The sequence below is a fragment of the Rana temporaria genome, chromosome 1 (assembly GCF_905171775.1).
Source record: "Rana temporaria chromosome 1, aRanTem1.1, whole genome shotgun sequence".
Taxonomy (NCBI): Eukaryota; Metazoa; Chordata; class Amphibia; order Anura; family Ranidae; genus Rana; species Rana temporaria.
The window spans coordinates 208,272,143-208,290,057 of NC_053489.1; the positions used below are offsets into that span (position 1 = coordinate 208,272,143).

Consider the following 17,915-nt stretch of genomic DNA (forward strand, 5'->3'; position numbering starts at 1 on the left):
TTTGCCCCAGTCTGAGGTCTAGAGCGCTCTGGAGCAGGTTTTCATCAAGGATGTCTCTGTACATTGCTGCATTCATCTTTCCCTTGATCCTGACTATTCTCCCAGTTCCTGCCACTGAAAAACATCCCCACAGCATGATGCTGCCGCCACCATGCTTCACTGTAGGGATGTATTGGCCAGGCGATGAGCGGTGCCAGGTTTCCTCCAGACAGGACGCTTGCCATTCAGGACAAAGAGTTCATTCTTTGCTTTATTAGATCAGAGAATTTTGTTTCTCATGGTCTGAGTCCTTCAGGTGCCTTTTGACATACTCTAGGCGGGCTGTCCTATGCCTTTAATCAGGCCTGATTATTGGAGTGCTGCAGAGATGGCTGTTTTTTTCTTGAAGGTTCTCCACAGACAAAAGCTGAAGCTCTGTCAGAGTGACCATCGGGTTCTAGGTCACCTCCCTGACTATGGCTCTTTTCCTCCGATTTGGCTGTGTGGCCCACTCTAGAAAGAGTCCTGTTGGTTCCAAACTTCTTCCATTCATAGATGATGGAGGCCACTGTGCTAATTGGGACCTCATTGCTGCAGATTTTTTTTTTTTACCCTTCTCCAGATCTGTGCCTCGATACAATCCTGTCTCAGGTTTATGTGCTGACATGCACTGTTAGACAGGTGTGTGCCTTTCCAAATCGTGTCCAATCAACTGAATTTAGGTGGCCTCCAAGTTGTAGAAAGATCTCGAGGATGATCAATGGAAACAGAATGCACCTGAGCTCAATTTTGAGCATCATGGCAAAGGCTGTAAAGACTTATGTACTTTATTATTATTATTATTATTATTAATAAAAAATTTTTTATTTAAAATAAATTTGCAAAGATTTCAAACAAACTTCTATTACGTTGTCATTATGGGGTATTGTTTGTAGAGTTTTGAGAAAAATTATGATTTTAATCCATTTTGGAATTAAGCTGTGACATAACAAAATGTGTAAAGTGAAGCGCTGTGAATACTTTTGACTCAATGTTGTTTAACATTATCTTGATGGTAAAATTTGGAGTTACTGTCTTAAATACCATATCCTTAGTATCGCTAGGCAGCATTCTTGACGTCCACCCCATTAGTAATTTTATCCATTAAGTTAAATCCAGTAGATATTATTTCCAATTGAAAGTAATCGTCTCCAAGGTAACGTATTAATGTATGTTTCAGAAAGTTCTTTACAATGTAATTCTCATCTTTTTCTTTTTTTTTTACTACACAGAAACTGGAGGCAAAATCTCTTATTAAGTTGAACATTGCCAAAAACCAGGATGGTAAGTTAGTAGCTAAAGGATACCTAAAGAGAGCTTCTCCCAATTGCTTGCTCTGGGGGCACACGTGCATGCTCGCTCCTGAGTTGGCTCTCTGGATCCATAACACACCTTTCACACTGGGGCGGGAGCAGCATCGGCGGTAAAGTGCCGTTTTTTTTTAGCAGCGCTTTACTGCCAACTTCCCGGCGCTATTCGGCTGCTAGCAGGGCGGTTTTACCCCCACTAGCGGCCGAGACAGGGTGTAAAAGCACTTTGGCAGAGGCGCATTGCCGGCGGTATAGCCGCGGTGTCCCATTGATTTTTTTTTTTTTTACCGTCCTGCTAGCGCACCGCTCCATTGTGAAAGCCCTCGGGCTTTCACACTGGAGCCACAGCAGCAGCTGTTTATGGTCCGTTTGCAGATGCTATTTTTAGCGCCTGCAAACCGATCTATTGTGAAAGGGGTCTTGGACACAGAGAGCGCAATTCAGACCTGCTTCTGCCTCACCGACTGTGATCTCAGCCAATCAGGAGAATCATGAGAGAGAGAGACGTGGGTCTCGTGCACATCATTGGATCGTGATCAGTCATTACAACCACTTTAAATTCTTAATGCATTTTTTACCTAGACATTTGATTACACACACACCTCTCAGCACTACCCGCAGAACCCCTCCTATACTAATATTGGAGTATATACATGCTCTCTGCACCCATCTCACATGCAGTGCCTAGGCCTTTGCAACCTTTCGGGTATAAAGCAACCATCGGACAATATTTGCAGAAAGTTTCAAACAGAACAATGTGCAGATTTAAAGTTAAATTGTGTTTTCTGTCAACTCGCTGGTTCTGCTGCCCGTTTATTATCCTGCCACAGATTTCACATGAAGGATAAGTTCAATGTTTAGAAAAAATTATAAATGCAAATATTTTTTTTTTGCAGGTAAATGTGCATTTATTATTATTTAAATTATTATTATTTTTTGCCCCAATGATCAGCAGATTGCTGGTGCTTTGCAGGTCTCCAGTAGATCTGCCAGTGTATCTGTGTGCCCATACATCTTGTACGGGAAAGCAGATACAATCTGACAGGAAGAGAGGATGAACTACCAAGGCCTCAACAGCGCCGTGCTAGTTTATTGAAAACTACAAGGTGACAGCCGCAAATGCTGCCACATCTTGTTGTTTTCCATTTACAGGGCACTGTGAATGAGTGACACGGCCAGAGACCCCGCTCAGCCACATTTTTATTGAATTTTTTTTTTAATTGTCACAGCTGGCAGGGGGAGAAGATTCCCCCCCCCCCCCCCCCCCGCTAGCTGTCAGATTGGGGTGGTGTGGGTACTGGTCTGTTTATAGCATGTTACACCCAGAATATGGTTGTAACATGTTGTTACGAAAGGTGAATCTATCCTTTGAGCAGTTTTTCATCATTGAGACCCTTGTCAAAGTTTGTAATTTCCTTCTGAAATGCATAAATGGCTTATTTTGTCATAATTTTTGATTCTCTTAAAGTGTTTTTCCTGCTAGAGCTGCACTATGAAGTACTGTATATAAAAACTGAAGAGTAGTTCTACCTAATAGTTGAGGTTGACTATCGCTTGCATCAACAATAGTTGAGATACCTTTCCATTTTTTTTTTGTTAACTTTTTTTTTATTTTAAGTTTAAAAAAATTTTTTTTTTTTGTTTTTTTACCTCTTTAGGCAAGTATCACTGCCCTGTCCTCTTCTCTGTATTCACCAATAACTCACACATTGTGGCTATTGGCAACACTGGAAATGTCTTCTGCAATGAGGTAAGAAAGTATAAACATTGGCGTTATTGTGCAACCACCTAATGATGAAACGCTTGCTTTGTAGCTTGCACAGAGTACTGTTGTAAACATGAGCCATGCTTGTAAAATATGCTATATGATCTACTTGTACATCTGTCTTTGCATTAAAACAATGTGTGCAATTTCCCCACCCAGGCTGTTGAACAATTAAACATTAAGCCGAAGAGCTACAAAGATCTTCTAACTGATGAACCTTTTACCCGCCAGGACATTATAACTCTACAGGTAGGAACTTGCCTCATCCGGTCTTCAGAAAGGTCAAAAGCTGTGACAGTTTCACATGAATGCACCTCTGTATTTGCACACAAGAATGTTACTACTTTCTCAGTTCTTTTAAAGGGTTTTTGTTTTTAATGCATTCTGGTTTAATGTTTTTTTCTAAAAGACGGTACGTAATAGAATTTGTATCAGAAATAGAAGATTCCTGGAGAGAGCGTTCCAAATTAATTTCTGTAGTGCACATTCTCATGTAAAGTGCACCTTTGCTATGATATAGGCAATATTTAGAAATGATGATTGTGCTTAAGCAGTTCCCTTAAAAAAATTCAGTGTTCCATCATCCATTGAGGGACATTGGAACTCAAAAACAGCCGAGTTATGCTGCCAACTCCAGGAGATTGGGACACTGGCAAAAAAATAAATAAATTGTAAGCCAGCTCCTGCATAATTTCTTCTTTCTTCTTCTGCTGGGCATTCCTGGGGTTTGGGGGTCCTCTTCTCCTCCCTTCCCTGCTCCTTTCCCTTTGCTGCATTGCTAACATTGCCGCTTTTGGGGGGGGGGGGGGGGGGGCCTTCCTGAGGGGACTGTTATCTGGCCTGCGTTTTTTCTTTTTTGTATGGGGCTTTCCTGTGAGGGGTTTTTCACTGTTAAAAAACCCTAGGAGGCTTTTCCTGTTTAAATGCAGCATTTGGCCATTTTTTGGGAGGTTTTCAATTACATTAAAAACTCCCATTGGCCGCCATTTTGTCGTAGCCGTGCTATGGCATAGCTTACATTGCGGTCGGCCATTTTCCTGTGGCCGCGTTCTGAACGCTCGGCTGCCATCGTTGAGTAGTGCCAACCCCTAGTGCTGTATCCTACGGCGCGCACACAGGTCCCTGCAGATGCCGCACAGTTACCTCACGGTTCTTTTCCACTCACAAGCCGTGTGCTGAGAGTGGACGGCAGCGCTGGGCAGTCTCTTCCTGAGGTGAGTCCCCTGGGTACCCCTGGTCAGCGCAGCAAGTGGGTGAGATGCCCTGAATAGGGCTCTAGGAGCTGCTGTTTATTTGTAAGGACAGGTGTGCATACACCTACATATTATACATACACACTATGTAAATATTATTATTTGGAGTCAGTATCTGGGTCCTTCCCCCACATGCTGGTGGTGGCAGCAGGTGTTGGCACCTGGGATTCCCACAGAGGTTTTATTGTTAGTTTTGGACACATTTGTGCCAGGGTGGGGGTGGACTGCGTACAGGCGGTAAAAGAGTGCCCCCTTCCCTCGTTATCCCCTGGGGAATGCTCTGTTATGGAGCCATAGACCAGGTACCTGGGTAGAAGGGCCTCTGTCAGTCTGTGGCCCTCCCTTTTAATCTGGCGTCGGCACCAAGAGTTTTCACCTAGGAGCTCGCACTTATCCTAACTTTGTGGGAGCGAGGCTTTTCCTCGTGGGCTACTTAGACGACTTTCTTCTGAGAGCAGCTTCTGTCTCAGACCTAGTGGATGTGTTTATAGCCATTCAGACCCTCCGAAGATTCAGATGGGTGTTAAACTTTTGGAGTCGGTCCTGGTTCTGACTCAGCGTTGGAGTATCTAGGGTTCATCCGGACTCCTCGTAGCGGAGGTCCTTCTTCCCCCTGGAGAAATTGCAGACTCTTCAGTCTGCGGTGAAGGTATTGCATCACGCAATCGGTCTTCTCTCTGGGTGCATGCAGGTCCGGGGCCTGTGGGTAGCCTCCTTCGAGGCGGTACTGTATGCCCAGTTCCACACTCTGGTTTTCCCGGGGGAAATACTGTCCAGGTGGTAAAGATCTCGTCTCTGAAATCATCAGATTCTGGTGCGCCACCTAGTCAGAGTCTCTCTGAGTTGGTGACGGAGATCCCCGACTCTTCGGTCCGGGAAGTTGTTTCTTCCTTCCAGTGGTCAGTGTTTACGACGGGCGCCAACCTCACGGGTTGTGAGGGCACCTGGGGGTTCCAGTCGGCCCTGAGTCGCTGGACTTGCGTGGGCTTCTGTCCCTAGGTCCCATACTTCCTCCTGTTGTACAGTCACTGACTTGCTCAACATGGCTATTGGAAGCCAGACTCTAAGAGACCGGGGTCTGTCCAACTCGGTCATCTTAACCATGCTGAGAGCACAGTAGCCTTCTTCCGGAGGATCTGCCGTCGCACCTGGAAGGCCTACATCTCTGGGTGCGAAGAGATGGAGTGACGTCCACGGACGTACTCTGTGTCCAGGGTCCTGCTGTTTTTACATCTTGGAGTGGATCTAAAAGCTTAAAGCACCGTTTGGGGGCAGATTTCAGCCTTGGCTGTGTTCTTTCAGTGGCTTTTTGCGCCCCATTCCCTGGTGGGTACCTTTTTGTGCAGGGGGTTTGTCACACACTTTCCCCCCTTGGCCCACCTCTTCCCCCATGAGTTTTGACTCTAGTGCTCTCGGTTTTTCAGGAACCTTCCTTTTGGAAACAGATTTTTCTCTTGAGACTATCTCAGAAGGTGGCCCCTTTAGTGGCCTTTACCTCTGTTTGAGTTTCTGAGTTGGTGGTCTAGTCTTGCAAGCCGCCATGCTTGATCCTCCGTTAGGATTAGGTGGTGGTGCGCCCGCGACCTTCCCTTCTTCTATTCAGGTGGTTTCGTTCATTTCACCTTAATGAGGACATTGTACTCCTATCCTTGTGTCCTTGGCCGGCGCAACCCAAGGAGGTTGCGCTACATACTTTGGACGTGGTACGTGCCTTGCAGGTGTATCTGCATCCTACGGCTCCGTTTTGGAAATCTGACTCTCTCTTTTGTGTCGGTGTCTGGTCCACAAAAGGGCCTGGCGGTCTTGTCGACCACCATTTTCTCGTTGATCAGACAGACCCTCATACAGGCCTATGCTCTTAGGGGGCGGGTTCCCCCCTTCCGGTCACGACACTTTCGACCAGGGCAATTGGTGCTTCCTGGGTTTTTTCCGTCATCATGCGTCGGTCTCACAGGTGTGCGAGGCAGCGACTTGGTCGTCTGTTCAAGCTTTTTCCAGAATTTACATGGTTGCTGTGAGTGCATCTTCTAATGCTTCTTTCGGCCGCTAGGTTTTGCAGGCGGCTGTTTAAAGTCGCACCTCCTCCGTTGAGGAGCTCTGCTTGTTTTGGGGTGAAGTTACAATTGGTTTTACTGTTGCTGTTCCCCCCCCCCCCCCTCGTTTTTTTTACACTGCTTGGGGACGTCCCACTTGTCAAGATTTAAGGAGCTGTGTCCGTCCATGGACGATAAGAGATAATAGGATTTTTTGTACTCACCGTAAAATCCTTTTTCCCTATCCGTCTTTCAGGACAGCCACAACTTGAGAGATAGGCTCCTCCTCTTCCTTAGGAAACACTGCCCAGCCTTTAAAATCTCTCCTCCCCCTGCTAGACCTCAGTTCTTAGTGTTTCCTCCGGTGGGGAGACACTGCTAAGGAACCAGGCAGAGCAGTCAGGGGACTGTGGCCATCATTATTTTTCCTATGGAGGAGGCAAGGGCTTCCTAAAGGAGATTGGGCGAAAGAACTTACCGCCAAAAGAAAACGCACCCCAACCAGGTCGAGCGCGACAGACGGTTTGTGGGGGGGTCCCTATCGTGTCCACAGGACCGCGGCGGGGGAATTCAGCTCCGGGCACCCTGATTACAGGCCGCACATTGTTTTTTTCTTTTAAAAATTGCGGGCCGAGTGGCGGGCGACGTCATTTCCGGTGCGCCTCGGAAAGGATTCCCTATGACCCGCGACTTCCGGTTCCGGGTCGCGGCGCTGATAAGAGACCCACGCGTCCTGCTGGAGGTGTCGGATACTCGTTGGGACGAGTTAGACACAGCACAACCACCCCGCTATGTCGGTGACCTCTCCGGAACGGGACCCGACTAGGGACGCTACCTCCAGCCAGTCCAAGGTAAGGGTTCCTGGGGAGGGTTCCCAAAACTTTAGACTATGTCTCTTTTTCTTCCTCTATTTTTCCCTTGGTGGTTGGGGGAGAGGAGGGAAAGACAGCAGGGCACCTAGCAGTAGTGTCTGTCTAGTGCTTCCCAGAGGGTTGTAACCATGTTGTTATTTTAAAAAAAAAAAAAAAAAAACTTTTTTTATATCTCTGCTCTTTTAATGTGGGTCCCTATGTCTTCTATTTTTCAGAAGAGCCTAGAAAAGAGCCAAGAAAAAACAGGAAAGACACATAGTTCTAGGAAGAAATGTGCTTCCTGTAGGGATTCCCTTCCTGATTCTTGGACAAAAGTTTTATGCAGAGATTGCATAAACTCTCTAGTTAGGGAAAGGGATGCAGAACAGGAGGATAGTCTAGCTGCTTCAGTTAAGGAACTAGCCTCTACCTTTTCCTCTTTCAAGACCTTGTTTGAAAGGGTGCAACCCCCCCTGGTACCCACACAGGTTACAGCCCACCCTGATGTTCAGGGTCCTGCACCTGCCTCTCCTGATCCTTCAGCGGAAGCAGTTGATTTTGCAGGCCCTTCTCAGGGGCAGCACTCCTTAATGGAGAATGTTGCTTTCGACTCGCAGGCAGAGTCAGGTGAAGAAGACCAGGACAGTGAGTCCAAGAAGTCTTCCAGATACAAGCTATCTCTTGATGAGGTTGAGGAACTACTAGGGGCCATTTACACGACCCTAGGCATTCACACGGATATTAAACCTCTTAGTCTCCATGACCAGATGTACAAAGGTCTAGGGGAACACAAGGGCAGGGTTTTCCCAGTGCACGATCTTCTGGTTGATACTGTTAAGAAGGAGTGGCAGGACCCTGAAAGAAAGCCTTTCTTTTCTCAATCCCTTAAGAGAAGGTTTCCCTTTGCGGAAGATTCCACGTCTGTTTGGAATAAGAACCCTAAGTTAGATGCGGCCTTTTCACAAGTCTCTAAAAAGACTGATTTAGCATTTGAGGATATGGGCAACCTGACGGATGCTATGGATAAGAGAATGGACTCGCTGTTGAAAAAAGCATGGGAGTCCATAATTGGCAATTTAAAACCAGAATTAGCAGTTACAGTAGTGGCCCGTAATTTAGAACACTGGCTCTCAAAGATCCAAGAACATATTGAGGCAGATACGGATAAGGACACTATTTTGGCTTCCTTCCCCACAATTTTAAAAGGGGTAGCCTACATTGCGGATGCCTCAGCAGAATCCGTCCGCATGTCAGCCAGGTCAGCAGCCCTGGCTAATTCTGCCAGAAGAGCTCTCTGGCTCAAGACTTGGTCAGGAGACATTGCGTCCAAGTCTAAGTTATGTGGGATTCCCTTTACAGGAGATCTCCTATTTGGTCCTGACCTGGAGTCAGTCTTAGACCGCACGGCGGATAAGAAAAAATCTTTTCCGTTTAAACGTAAAACTCCACAAAAAGGAAGAGGGTTTCGTCCCCAAAGACAAACAGGGGTCCCGAAACCAGAGACTCAAAAAAGGATCTGGACACCTAGGGGTAGGGGAAGAGGAGCGATTTTTCGCCCACCTGACCAGCCCCCTAAAAAACAATGACTCCCAGATCAGAGTGGGGGGAAGGTTGGGGGCCTTCCTCCCACAATGGGAGTCTTTTTCCCCAAACAGGTACGTATTGGCGATAGTGAGAAGGGGGTATTCCCTAGAGTTCTCATCCCTTCCGCCACAGAGGTACCTGGTCACTCAGCTTCCCAGAGCCAAGGAAAAAGCAGAAGCTCTAGTGGGGGCCTTGAGGGATCTGGAGGTCCAAAATGTTGTTTGCAGAGTCCCAAAAGGAGAGGAGAAAAGAGGATTTTACTCCCACGTTTTCGTGGTAAAGAAACCCTCTGGCAAGTACAGGTTAATCTTAAACCTGAAACCACTGAACAAGTCAGTAACATACAAAAGATTCCGTATGGAGTCAATTTTCACAGTAAGGGCCCTCCTACCACAGAATTGCTTTATGGTCTCCCTGGACCTCAGGGACGCGTACCTGCACATACCTATTGCAGAGGGGTCTCAGGAGTTTCTACGGCTAGCGATAGACTTGGGAACTTCGGTGGTGCACCTACAGTTCCAGGCCTTGCCATTCGGTCTATCCTCCTCACCCCGCGTGTTCACAAAGGTCCTGGCGGAACCAATAGCTTTTCTGCGTCTTCAGGGAGTGGGTATAATAGCGTACCTGGACGACCTGCTTCTTTTTGCAGCCTCTCCGGAACAAGTCTCCAGGGACCTGGAACTAACCAAAAAGACCCTTATGGGCCTAGGTTGGCTGTTAAACCTGGAAAAATCCAGTCTAATACCATCGCAGCGCATTCCTTATTTAGGGTACACCCTGGACTCCACCCTCCTAAGGGTCTTCCTTCCATTAGAGAAGGCTCTAAAGTTAGAAAAGTCAGTATCTGCCCTCCAGAGCAGCCATCAGGTCTCAATCAGGTTCCTGATGTCAACACTAGGACTGTTAACTTCCACTCTACCGGCAGTCCAGTGGGCAGGGATTCACTTTCGGGCCCTGCAGGCCTTTGTACTCAGAATCTGGGACCACAGCTCAGAACACCTAGACGTCCTGGTACAGGTCCCAAGTCAGGTAAAGAGATCCCTCTGGTGGTGGAGAAGGATCACCAATCTGTCACAGGGTCGTCTGTGGCATATCCGGTCTCCATTGATTGTCACCACAGACGCCAGCGGCAGAGGTTGGGGGGCTCACCTGGGGGTACTTCCAGCACAGGGTGTTTGGGAAGTGGCAGAGCTGAAACATTCCTCCAACTGGAAGGAGCTGAGGGCGATCGGTTTAGCTCTCATCTTCTTTCAGGAGAGACTTCGAGGACACCACGTCCAGGTGAGGTCAGACAATGCGTCGGCCGTGGCCTATGTAAACAAGCAGGGTGGCACCAGGTGTGTAGCCCTGTCGGCCATAACAACAAGAATCTTTCGCTGGGCCGAAACAAACACCCTGTCCTTATCAGCAGTTTTTCTAAGGGGGATAGAAAACAGTACAGCGGATTTCCTCAGTCGAAGTCAACTGAGGGAAGACGAGTGGTCCCTCAATCAGGAGGTCTTCCATCTTTTGGTCAAGAGATGGGGGTCTCCGGAGATAGATCTCTTCGCATCCAGGGAGAACGCAAAAACTCATTGGTTTTTCTCTCGGGGCAGGGGAGAGGGAGCAAGAGGGATAGATGCCCTATCCCAGAGCTGGCGATTCGGGATTTGTTACGCCTTCCCACCCCCAGCTCTTCTACCACTGGTCCTGAGAAAATTTCAGCTGGAGAACACCTCACTTATCCTTGTGGCACCCCACTGGCCCAAGAGGGCTTGGTTTTCGGTTCTCAAGCAACTGACCACAGAACCCCCTCTTTTTCTCCCTCTTCGAGAGGATCTCCTCTCGCAGGGTCCAGTTCTGTGCCCTCAGGTACACAGGTGGAACCTTGCGGCGTGGTTACTGAGGAGTCCTTGCTGAGGTCCAGAGGTTTTTCGGACAAACTGACTGCCACCCTTCTCAACAGTAGGAAGAAGGAGACACGTTCTATTTATAGAAAAGTTTGGATTCGTTTTAATACTTGGTGCCAGGAATTTTCCTTTCCAACACAAAGCCACAAGTCCGTTCTGGAATTTCTCCAGTGCGGAGCGGATAAAGGCTTGTCAGTGAGTACCCTTAAAGGCCAGGTCTCAGCACTCAGTGTGTTTCTAGAGAGCCCTCTAGCATCCAATCCCTGGGTCATCAGGTTCTTTAGGGCTTTGTCCAGACAGAAACCTTCCCAGGGACCTTCCTTCCCCAAGTGGGATCTATCACTAGTTTTACAGGTGCTAACAGGGTTGCCCTTTGAACCCTTAGACAAGTGTTCTTTAAAGGATCTAACATTTAAAACAGTCTTTTTAGTTGCAGTGACTACTGCCAGGAGGGTCAGTGAATTGGAAGCCCTGTCCATTCGTCCTCCTTTTTGTGTAATTTTCCCGGATCGAGTTGTTTTTAAAACCGATCCGGCCTTCCTTCCGAAAGTGGCTTCCAAGTTCCATAGAAGCCAGGAGGTTGTGTTACCCTCATTTTGTTCCAATCCCTCTGGTGAAAGGGAATTTAAGTTTAGTACACTAGATGTTAGGAGATGTATCCTACAGTACTTGGAGCTGACTCGAGCTTTTAGGAAGTCAGACTCTTTGTTCGTTTTGTTTTCTGGGACCAGAAAGGGACAGAAAGCGTCTTGGCGCACTATTGCTAGGTGGCTCAGACTAGTTATTGGGCAGGCTTACTCCTTGACGGGTAGGGAAGTCCCTACAGGAATTAAGGCACACTCTACTCGGGCGGTGGCTACTTCTCAGGCTGAAAGGGCTGGAGCGACGCCAGATCAAATATGCAGAGCCGCAACTTGGTCCAGCTACGCCACTTTCATCAAGCATTACAGAGTAGACCTGGTGTCAGCAGGTGAACAAGCCTTTGGGAGAAAAGTCTTGCAAGCCGTGGTCCCACCCTAAATTGTAAGTACTCGATTATCCTCTCAAGTTGTGGCTGTCCTGAAAGACGGATAGGGAAAAATGGAGTTACACTTACCGGTAACGTCCTTTCCAGTAGTCTTTCAGGACAGCCCTAGTTACCCTCCCGAAAAGTAAGAAGAAGGGGTTTCTAATCCAGGAACATAGTATGATATTGATGTGTTAACTATGGATTACTAACATGTTCTTGTGTCTCCCCAGCGGACCGGAGTGCTCGTATAAAAACTGAGGTCTAGCAGGGGGAGGAGAGATTTTAAAGGCTGGGCAGTGTTTCCTAAGGAAGAGGAGGAGCCTATCTCTCAAGTTGTGGCTGTCCTGAAAGACTACTGGAAAGGACGTTACCGGTAAGTGTAACTCCATTTTCTCTGCGTCAATGGACGGACACAGCACCCACCCCTCCTTTTTAGGTTTGTACTGCTTGTTACGAACTGAGGCTGCACACTGCAGGGAGGAGGGTTATGTCTGAAGGGACTGCCCCCTGGGCAGGGCTGTTCAACTCTGTTAATGCAACATGTATTTAATTATCTAACATGTTTCTGCCTAGTCCTCTCCTGTAAACGGGCAACATAACCCACTTGTCAAGATTTAAGGAGCTGTGTCTGTCCATGGACTCGGAGAAAAGGATTTTACGGTGAGTACAAAAAATCCTATTTTTTTTTCAGGCACTTTTGGGCTAAAAATAGCATCGGAAAAAACCTTCCCTGCAGCACCAGCGTGAGAGCCCGAGAAAAAGTCTTTGGAGCAGTTTAGGAGAGGTGACCTGAATGCTTCGGCAGCTGCACTCTGCAGGCACATTTAAACCTTTCTACGGCCCCTAGCGGGGTTTAAAAGCACCCGCTAGTGGCTGAAAAGGGCAGCTAAAACTACGTTAAAGTGCCACTAAAGCACGGTGTTGGTGTGAAAGGGGTCTCAGACTGGCTATACATTATACAATTTTGAGACCAGGCTCTAAAAATAGATTTAGCAGTTAGGAGCAGGATCTAACAATGGATCCAAGATCTAAAAATGGATCAAACGGTTGAAACCAGGGCTGCAACCAATGATTATTTTCAAAATCAAATATATCATTTTTTTTTTTTTTTTTTTTTTTTTTTTTTTTAGGCAGTAGCACTTTTAAATGTAATGCATAACACTAGTAAACGTTTACTTTAAAATAATTTGCAATGCCTTATTTTATCTCCAGTCTATTGGCCTTCAGCTTCTCTGAGCTCAGATGCTGATATTCCCTACACAGAACCTTTAAAGTGATTTGTAAATGTTTGAATTTTTTTAAATGACAAGCAAATCATACTTGACTGCTCTGTGCAAAGGTTTTGCACGGAGCAGGCCCGATCCTCCTCTTCTGGAGTCCCCTCTGGCAGTCCTCCTGGCGACTCCTGCCTTCAGTCAGAGTGCAACCGTGCAGGCTCGATCGTTATGTGCACTGTGTGCTTGGCCCTAGCCCCCTTCTCCCTCCTTCCGCTCCCTCGCTCTCTCCTCCATGCTGCATCTGAGTCCTGTGAAGAAAGAGAGAGGAAGCAGTGCTGCTGCTCCTGGGCAAAGCGCTGGTTTGAGATCCAGGTTGGCTAAGAATACAGGGGAGGCTGGGGGGGTAGCTGGTCAGAGTTTTTATTTTTATTTTTTTTACTCTAATGCAGGGGTCTCCAAACTGCGGCCCGAGGGCCAGATGTGGCCCTTTGCTAGCCTTTTCCCGGCCCTCAGGGCTTTATTCCTCCCACTGATATGAGGCACTATTCTTTCCACTGACTCCAACAAGGGGGCACTTTTTCTTCCACTGATACCAATGATGAGATACAATTACTGCTACTAATAGGGGCACCACTCCTTATCCTACTGATGGCAAACTACGAGGCCATATTTATTCTCACCAATGCTGGGCCCGGGGGATTTTCTACCCCGCTGGCCACAATCCGGCCCTCCTAATGGCTGAAGAACAATAAACTGGCCCTTTGTTTAAAAAGTTTGGAGACCCCTGCTCTAATGCATAGAATGCACACATCTTCTGCCTTTTAGAATCACTTTAAATCGCTTTCTTTCTCCTGCCCAGGACCACATGTCCCATGAGACATTGTCCCCTCTCACAAGTTCTCAGGCACTTACTGACATGTATTGACAGTGTACTGAGCTATATGTGTGCTGCACTGTGTATACTTGTATGCAGAGCTTTTTTTCTCAGAAAATAGGTGCAGGAACTCAACCACGACCCGTTCAGATTTCAAAAACAGTAGAAGGGTCTTAAAGGGACATTAAATACCAGGATTGCATTACATACAGAGTACAGAGTTCAGGGGGTTACACACAGAGTGCAGAGCTGTCACTTGTAAACACAGAAACCAGACTTCTGTGTTTACAAGTGATTGTGGTGAGCAGGCACCAAAGGGTCTAAGCCAGAGGTGGTGGAACTGAGTTCCCCCTGAAAAAAAGCCCTGCTTGTATGTATATACAGTGTAGCTCAGTACCCCATTCATACATGTTGATATACATAGTGCAGGACATGTACAGCTCAGTACACCATTCATACATGTTGGTATGCACAGTGCAGCACACGTGTAGCTCAGTACCCCATTCATACATGTTTATATACATAGTGCAGGACATGTACAGCTCAGTACACCATTCATACATGTTGGTATGCACAGTGCAGCACACGTGTAGCTCAGTACCCCATTCATACATGTTTATATACATAGTGCAGGACATGTACAGCTCAGTACACCATTCATACATGTTGGTATGCACAGTGCAGCACACGTGTAGCTCAGTACCCCATTCATACATGTTTATATACATAGTGCAGGACATGTACAGCTCAGTACACCATTCATACATGTTGGTATGCACAGTGCAGCACACGTATAGCTCAGTACCCCATTCATACATGTTGGTATACACAGTGCAGCACACATACAACTCGGTGCACTGTCCATACTGACATATAAACAAAGAATGCATTCTGTATGAGGGTCAACTTTTCAACTGACCAACTAATCCAATAAGGAAAATTGTTTACAATTTTTATTATCAATTTATAATGGATTATGTTGATTTTAGTGGTTTCAGTCCTAGTGAGAACCACACTAAATTGGACTTTGTATTATGGCAATAATAGAAACATCCCTGCAACTGATACCAGCCCTAATATTTTAGGTGCATTGGCTAACTAAAGGCTCCAATAGACTATTTCAGAGGTCTAGTATACCAATTTCTTTTAGTATATACTGTATACCGTTGAAAATATTTGAGGCAGTTGTTACAGTGGATGAGGAAGAAAGATGTAATTTTGAGCTTTTTCTGAGGCCAGGCAGACTTTTACATGTCTACGTGTATTTTTATTACTCAATCACTGAAATAAGCTGTGATACAGTTCTCCCTTTGGTTTTCTGTGGTAATGATTAATATAACATTGGTAGGAATATGGCACCTAGCCACTGATTTTGTGATTGCACTTCTAGGAATCTGTCCTGAATTTTACAGCCTGTAAAGCCTTCATAATGTATTTAGTCCTATTTATTAATCAGTCAGCACTGGCTAGAATCCTGGGGGTCAGCCATGTAGCTAATTGCATTTGGTGAGTTAATAGAAGATACATGCATACTTAAGTGTTTTTTTTTTTTTTTTTTTTTTTTTTTTAGTTTTGAATAGAGTGGAGAGGGATTAGAACTCCTGTCAGTTTTTATTGCTGTCTGTGCCCCGGTAGGTAGATCCACCCTCCCTCTATGTCCTGTTTACCATTATCACTTCCTATTTGGATATGGGACAGGAAGTGAAGGGAAATCTCCACAATGGGACACAGATGGCAAAAAATCTGACAGGAGTTATAATCCTCCCTTACTCTATCCAAAATGGGGGGGGGGGGTTTCTTTATAGTTCTGCTTTAAAGAAAACCTTAATATTGATACTAAAGGTTCAATAAAAAAAAAAACAACAAACATGTCATACTTGCCTCCACTGTGCAGTTCGTGGCCGCGAACATCCTCTTCTAGGGTCTCACGGCAGCTCTCTCAGCTCCTATCCGCAATAGATAACCCCCTTCTGGGAAGCTCTCTCCCAAGGGGGTTACCTTGTGGTTGCACTCCGGCGTCGATGGAGCGAGTGATGGCGGGATCAGTCCCACGGATATTTAGGGGATGCTCAGTTGATCCCCGCTGAGCAGGCGGGTGACCGGTCCTGTCAGTCCCGCTCTCCTCTATGGGGAAATTGGGTGGAAACAGACCGTCTGTCCATTTTTATCTGATTATATCCGATCTGCCAAACAGATGGAGGACCACCATCCGTCCTGGATTTTGCAGGCAAGATCGGATGGCAGCGTGTGTCAGCTGACGTCCGCCACTCCATTTTCTTTAGTGCTGTTAAGTTGGTAGTCCTCAATTTTCTTTACCAATGTCCTATATTTTTTAAATATTGCAATACCAAAGAGAAATGTGGGAGCACTTTATGCTTGAAAATCTTGTTTCTGTTTGTACTAGAGCAGTGGTTCTCAACCCTTCTAGTGTCATGACCCCTTGATAACATTTTACAAATTGTGGGGACCCCAACAGTAAAATTATTTTCGTAACGTGGAACCCGTACTACAGTGGTGTCTCGCAGCAGTGACACCTATGCTGAAATCCTTCAGCCCCTCCCACTTCACTTTCCTCACCAGTCAGCCTACTTCTAGCCTATGCCCCTCAGCCATGCCATGAACTTAACGGGCGGCTGCAAAGAGGCAGAGTGGGCGCCCGCGGGCTCCAGGAACAGCCCAGCTGGGCGGCCGAGAGTGGTGCAGGCTTCAAAAAACAGGCCAGGATTTGGTGACCCCTGGCAAATCATCATTCGACCCCCAAGGGGGTCCCGACCCCCAGGTTGAGAACCACTGTACTAGAGACATCAATTTTTTTTTTTTTCATTTTTTAAATATCATAAAGTTTATATAAGCTCTAAAAATGAACTTCTGTTCACTTCCTTTTGATGCCATTTAAAGTATTTTGTTATATTTGATCGATGCGTGCAAAATACCTCCTTGATCCTTCCAGAAATCTTGTGAGCCCATAAGTTCCTGTGCTCTTTACAGTGAAACTTTTTTTATCAGTTAGTATGGTTCCCAACTACAGAACACCTTCCCCTATGTTATGGAACAGAGGACGGGAGTGTAGTGGTACTGTGACCACTCGTGCTCCTCCTTAGACACAGTATAATAAGGTGAGTGGTTCAAGTTGCTGGTGTTTATTCTTCTACTGTAGACCTTTTTTATTTAATTTTTTAATCTCCACAAAAGGATTAGTGGTTGGCTCAGGCAGAAGAAATGTCAAGGGTTGGGGAAAACATGGTTCACATCAAAGGTTTAAAAAGGGTCTGTGTTAATCAGTTGAAATAACAACAACTTCTCTTTAATTTAATGTCTAATTCTATGGATCAATTGAGATTACTATGTCTGCCTTAGTAATGATATTTTTATCTCTGCAGTTTCTTCTATGTTCACAGCATTTAATTACAATAAATGACATAGCATATAAAGATAAGGAAAGCAGACGTTTGATCACAGATATGAAGTCCCTGCAGCAAAATCATTTAAGATCCCAGACACTGGCTGCAGTCAACTGGTGACGGGTGAAAAGTGCTTCTGCTCCGATTTTATAGATGGACTGTCCTACACTCATTAAAAGAACAAGTAATAGATTTTATAATGATTGTCACGGGCAGATTCTACAAAACATAGTTCATGTGACAAATGTGTCTGATCCTGTGACCTGATTCTGAAGACCAATTATTATCCTGTTCAGCAGTGGTGGATCAACATAAAAATTATAGGAGACCTCAAGTGCGACCCCTGACACTTCCAGAGGGCCACAAAAGAGCAGTGCATTTTTGTGCGTCGCATGCCGTTATGCAGCCGATTCAAAATGAAGGGTCTATAAAGCACCTCGGCGGCCAAAAGTTTAGATCCTGTTGCACTTTTTGTAGAATATCACGATGCACACTGAAGAATAAGGATGAGCTCCGGCGTGTTCGTACACTCCATGTGCAGAGCCCACCAGGAAGTCGGCACGGCGCTAATCACAGGCAGGGAGACATTTCCGATGCTCGGCTACAGAGATCGGGGCAATGTCTCCCTGTCTGTTGTTAGCGCAGCGCGGTGCCGACTTCCTGGCGGGCTCTGCACATGGACTGTGCGAACACGCCGGAGCTCATCCTTAC

At 46.2% G+C, this 17,915-nt stretch overlaps 1 protein-coding gene across 1 annotated transcript in view; it reads left to right on the forward strand.

The window, feature by feature from the left end:
• PPIL2 (peptidylprolyl isomerase like 2) overlaps positions 1-17,915 on the forward strand; it is an 83,200-nt gene that overhangs the window by 38,689 nt on the left and 26,596 nt on the right. The window contains exons 6-8 of the mRNA XM_040348309.1: positions 1,251-1,302; positions 2,987-3,078; positions 3,253-3,342. Of these exons, the coding sequence (XP_040204243.1) occupies positions 1,251-1,302; positions 2,987-3,078; positions 3,253-3,342 (234 nt within the window). The remainder of the gene's footprint in view (positions 1-1,250; positions 1,303-2,986; positions 3,079-3,252; positions 3,343-17,915) is intronic.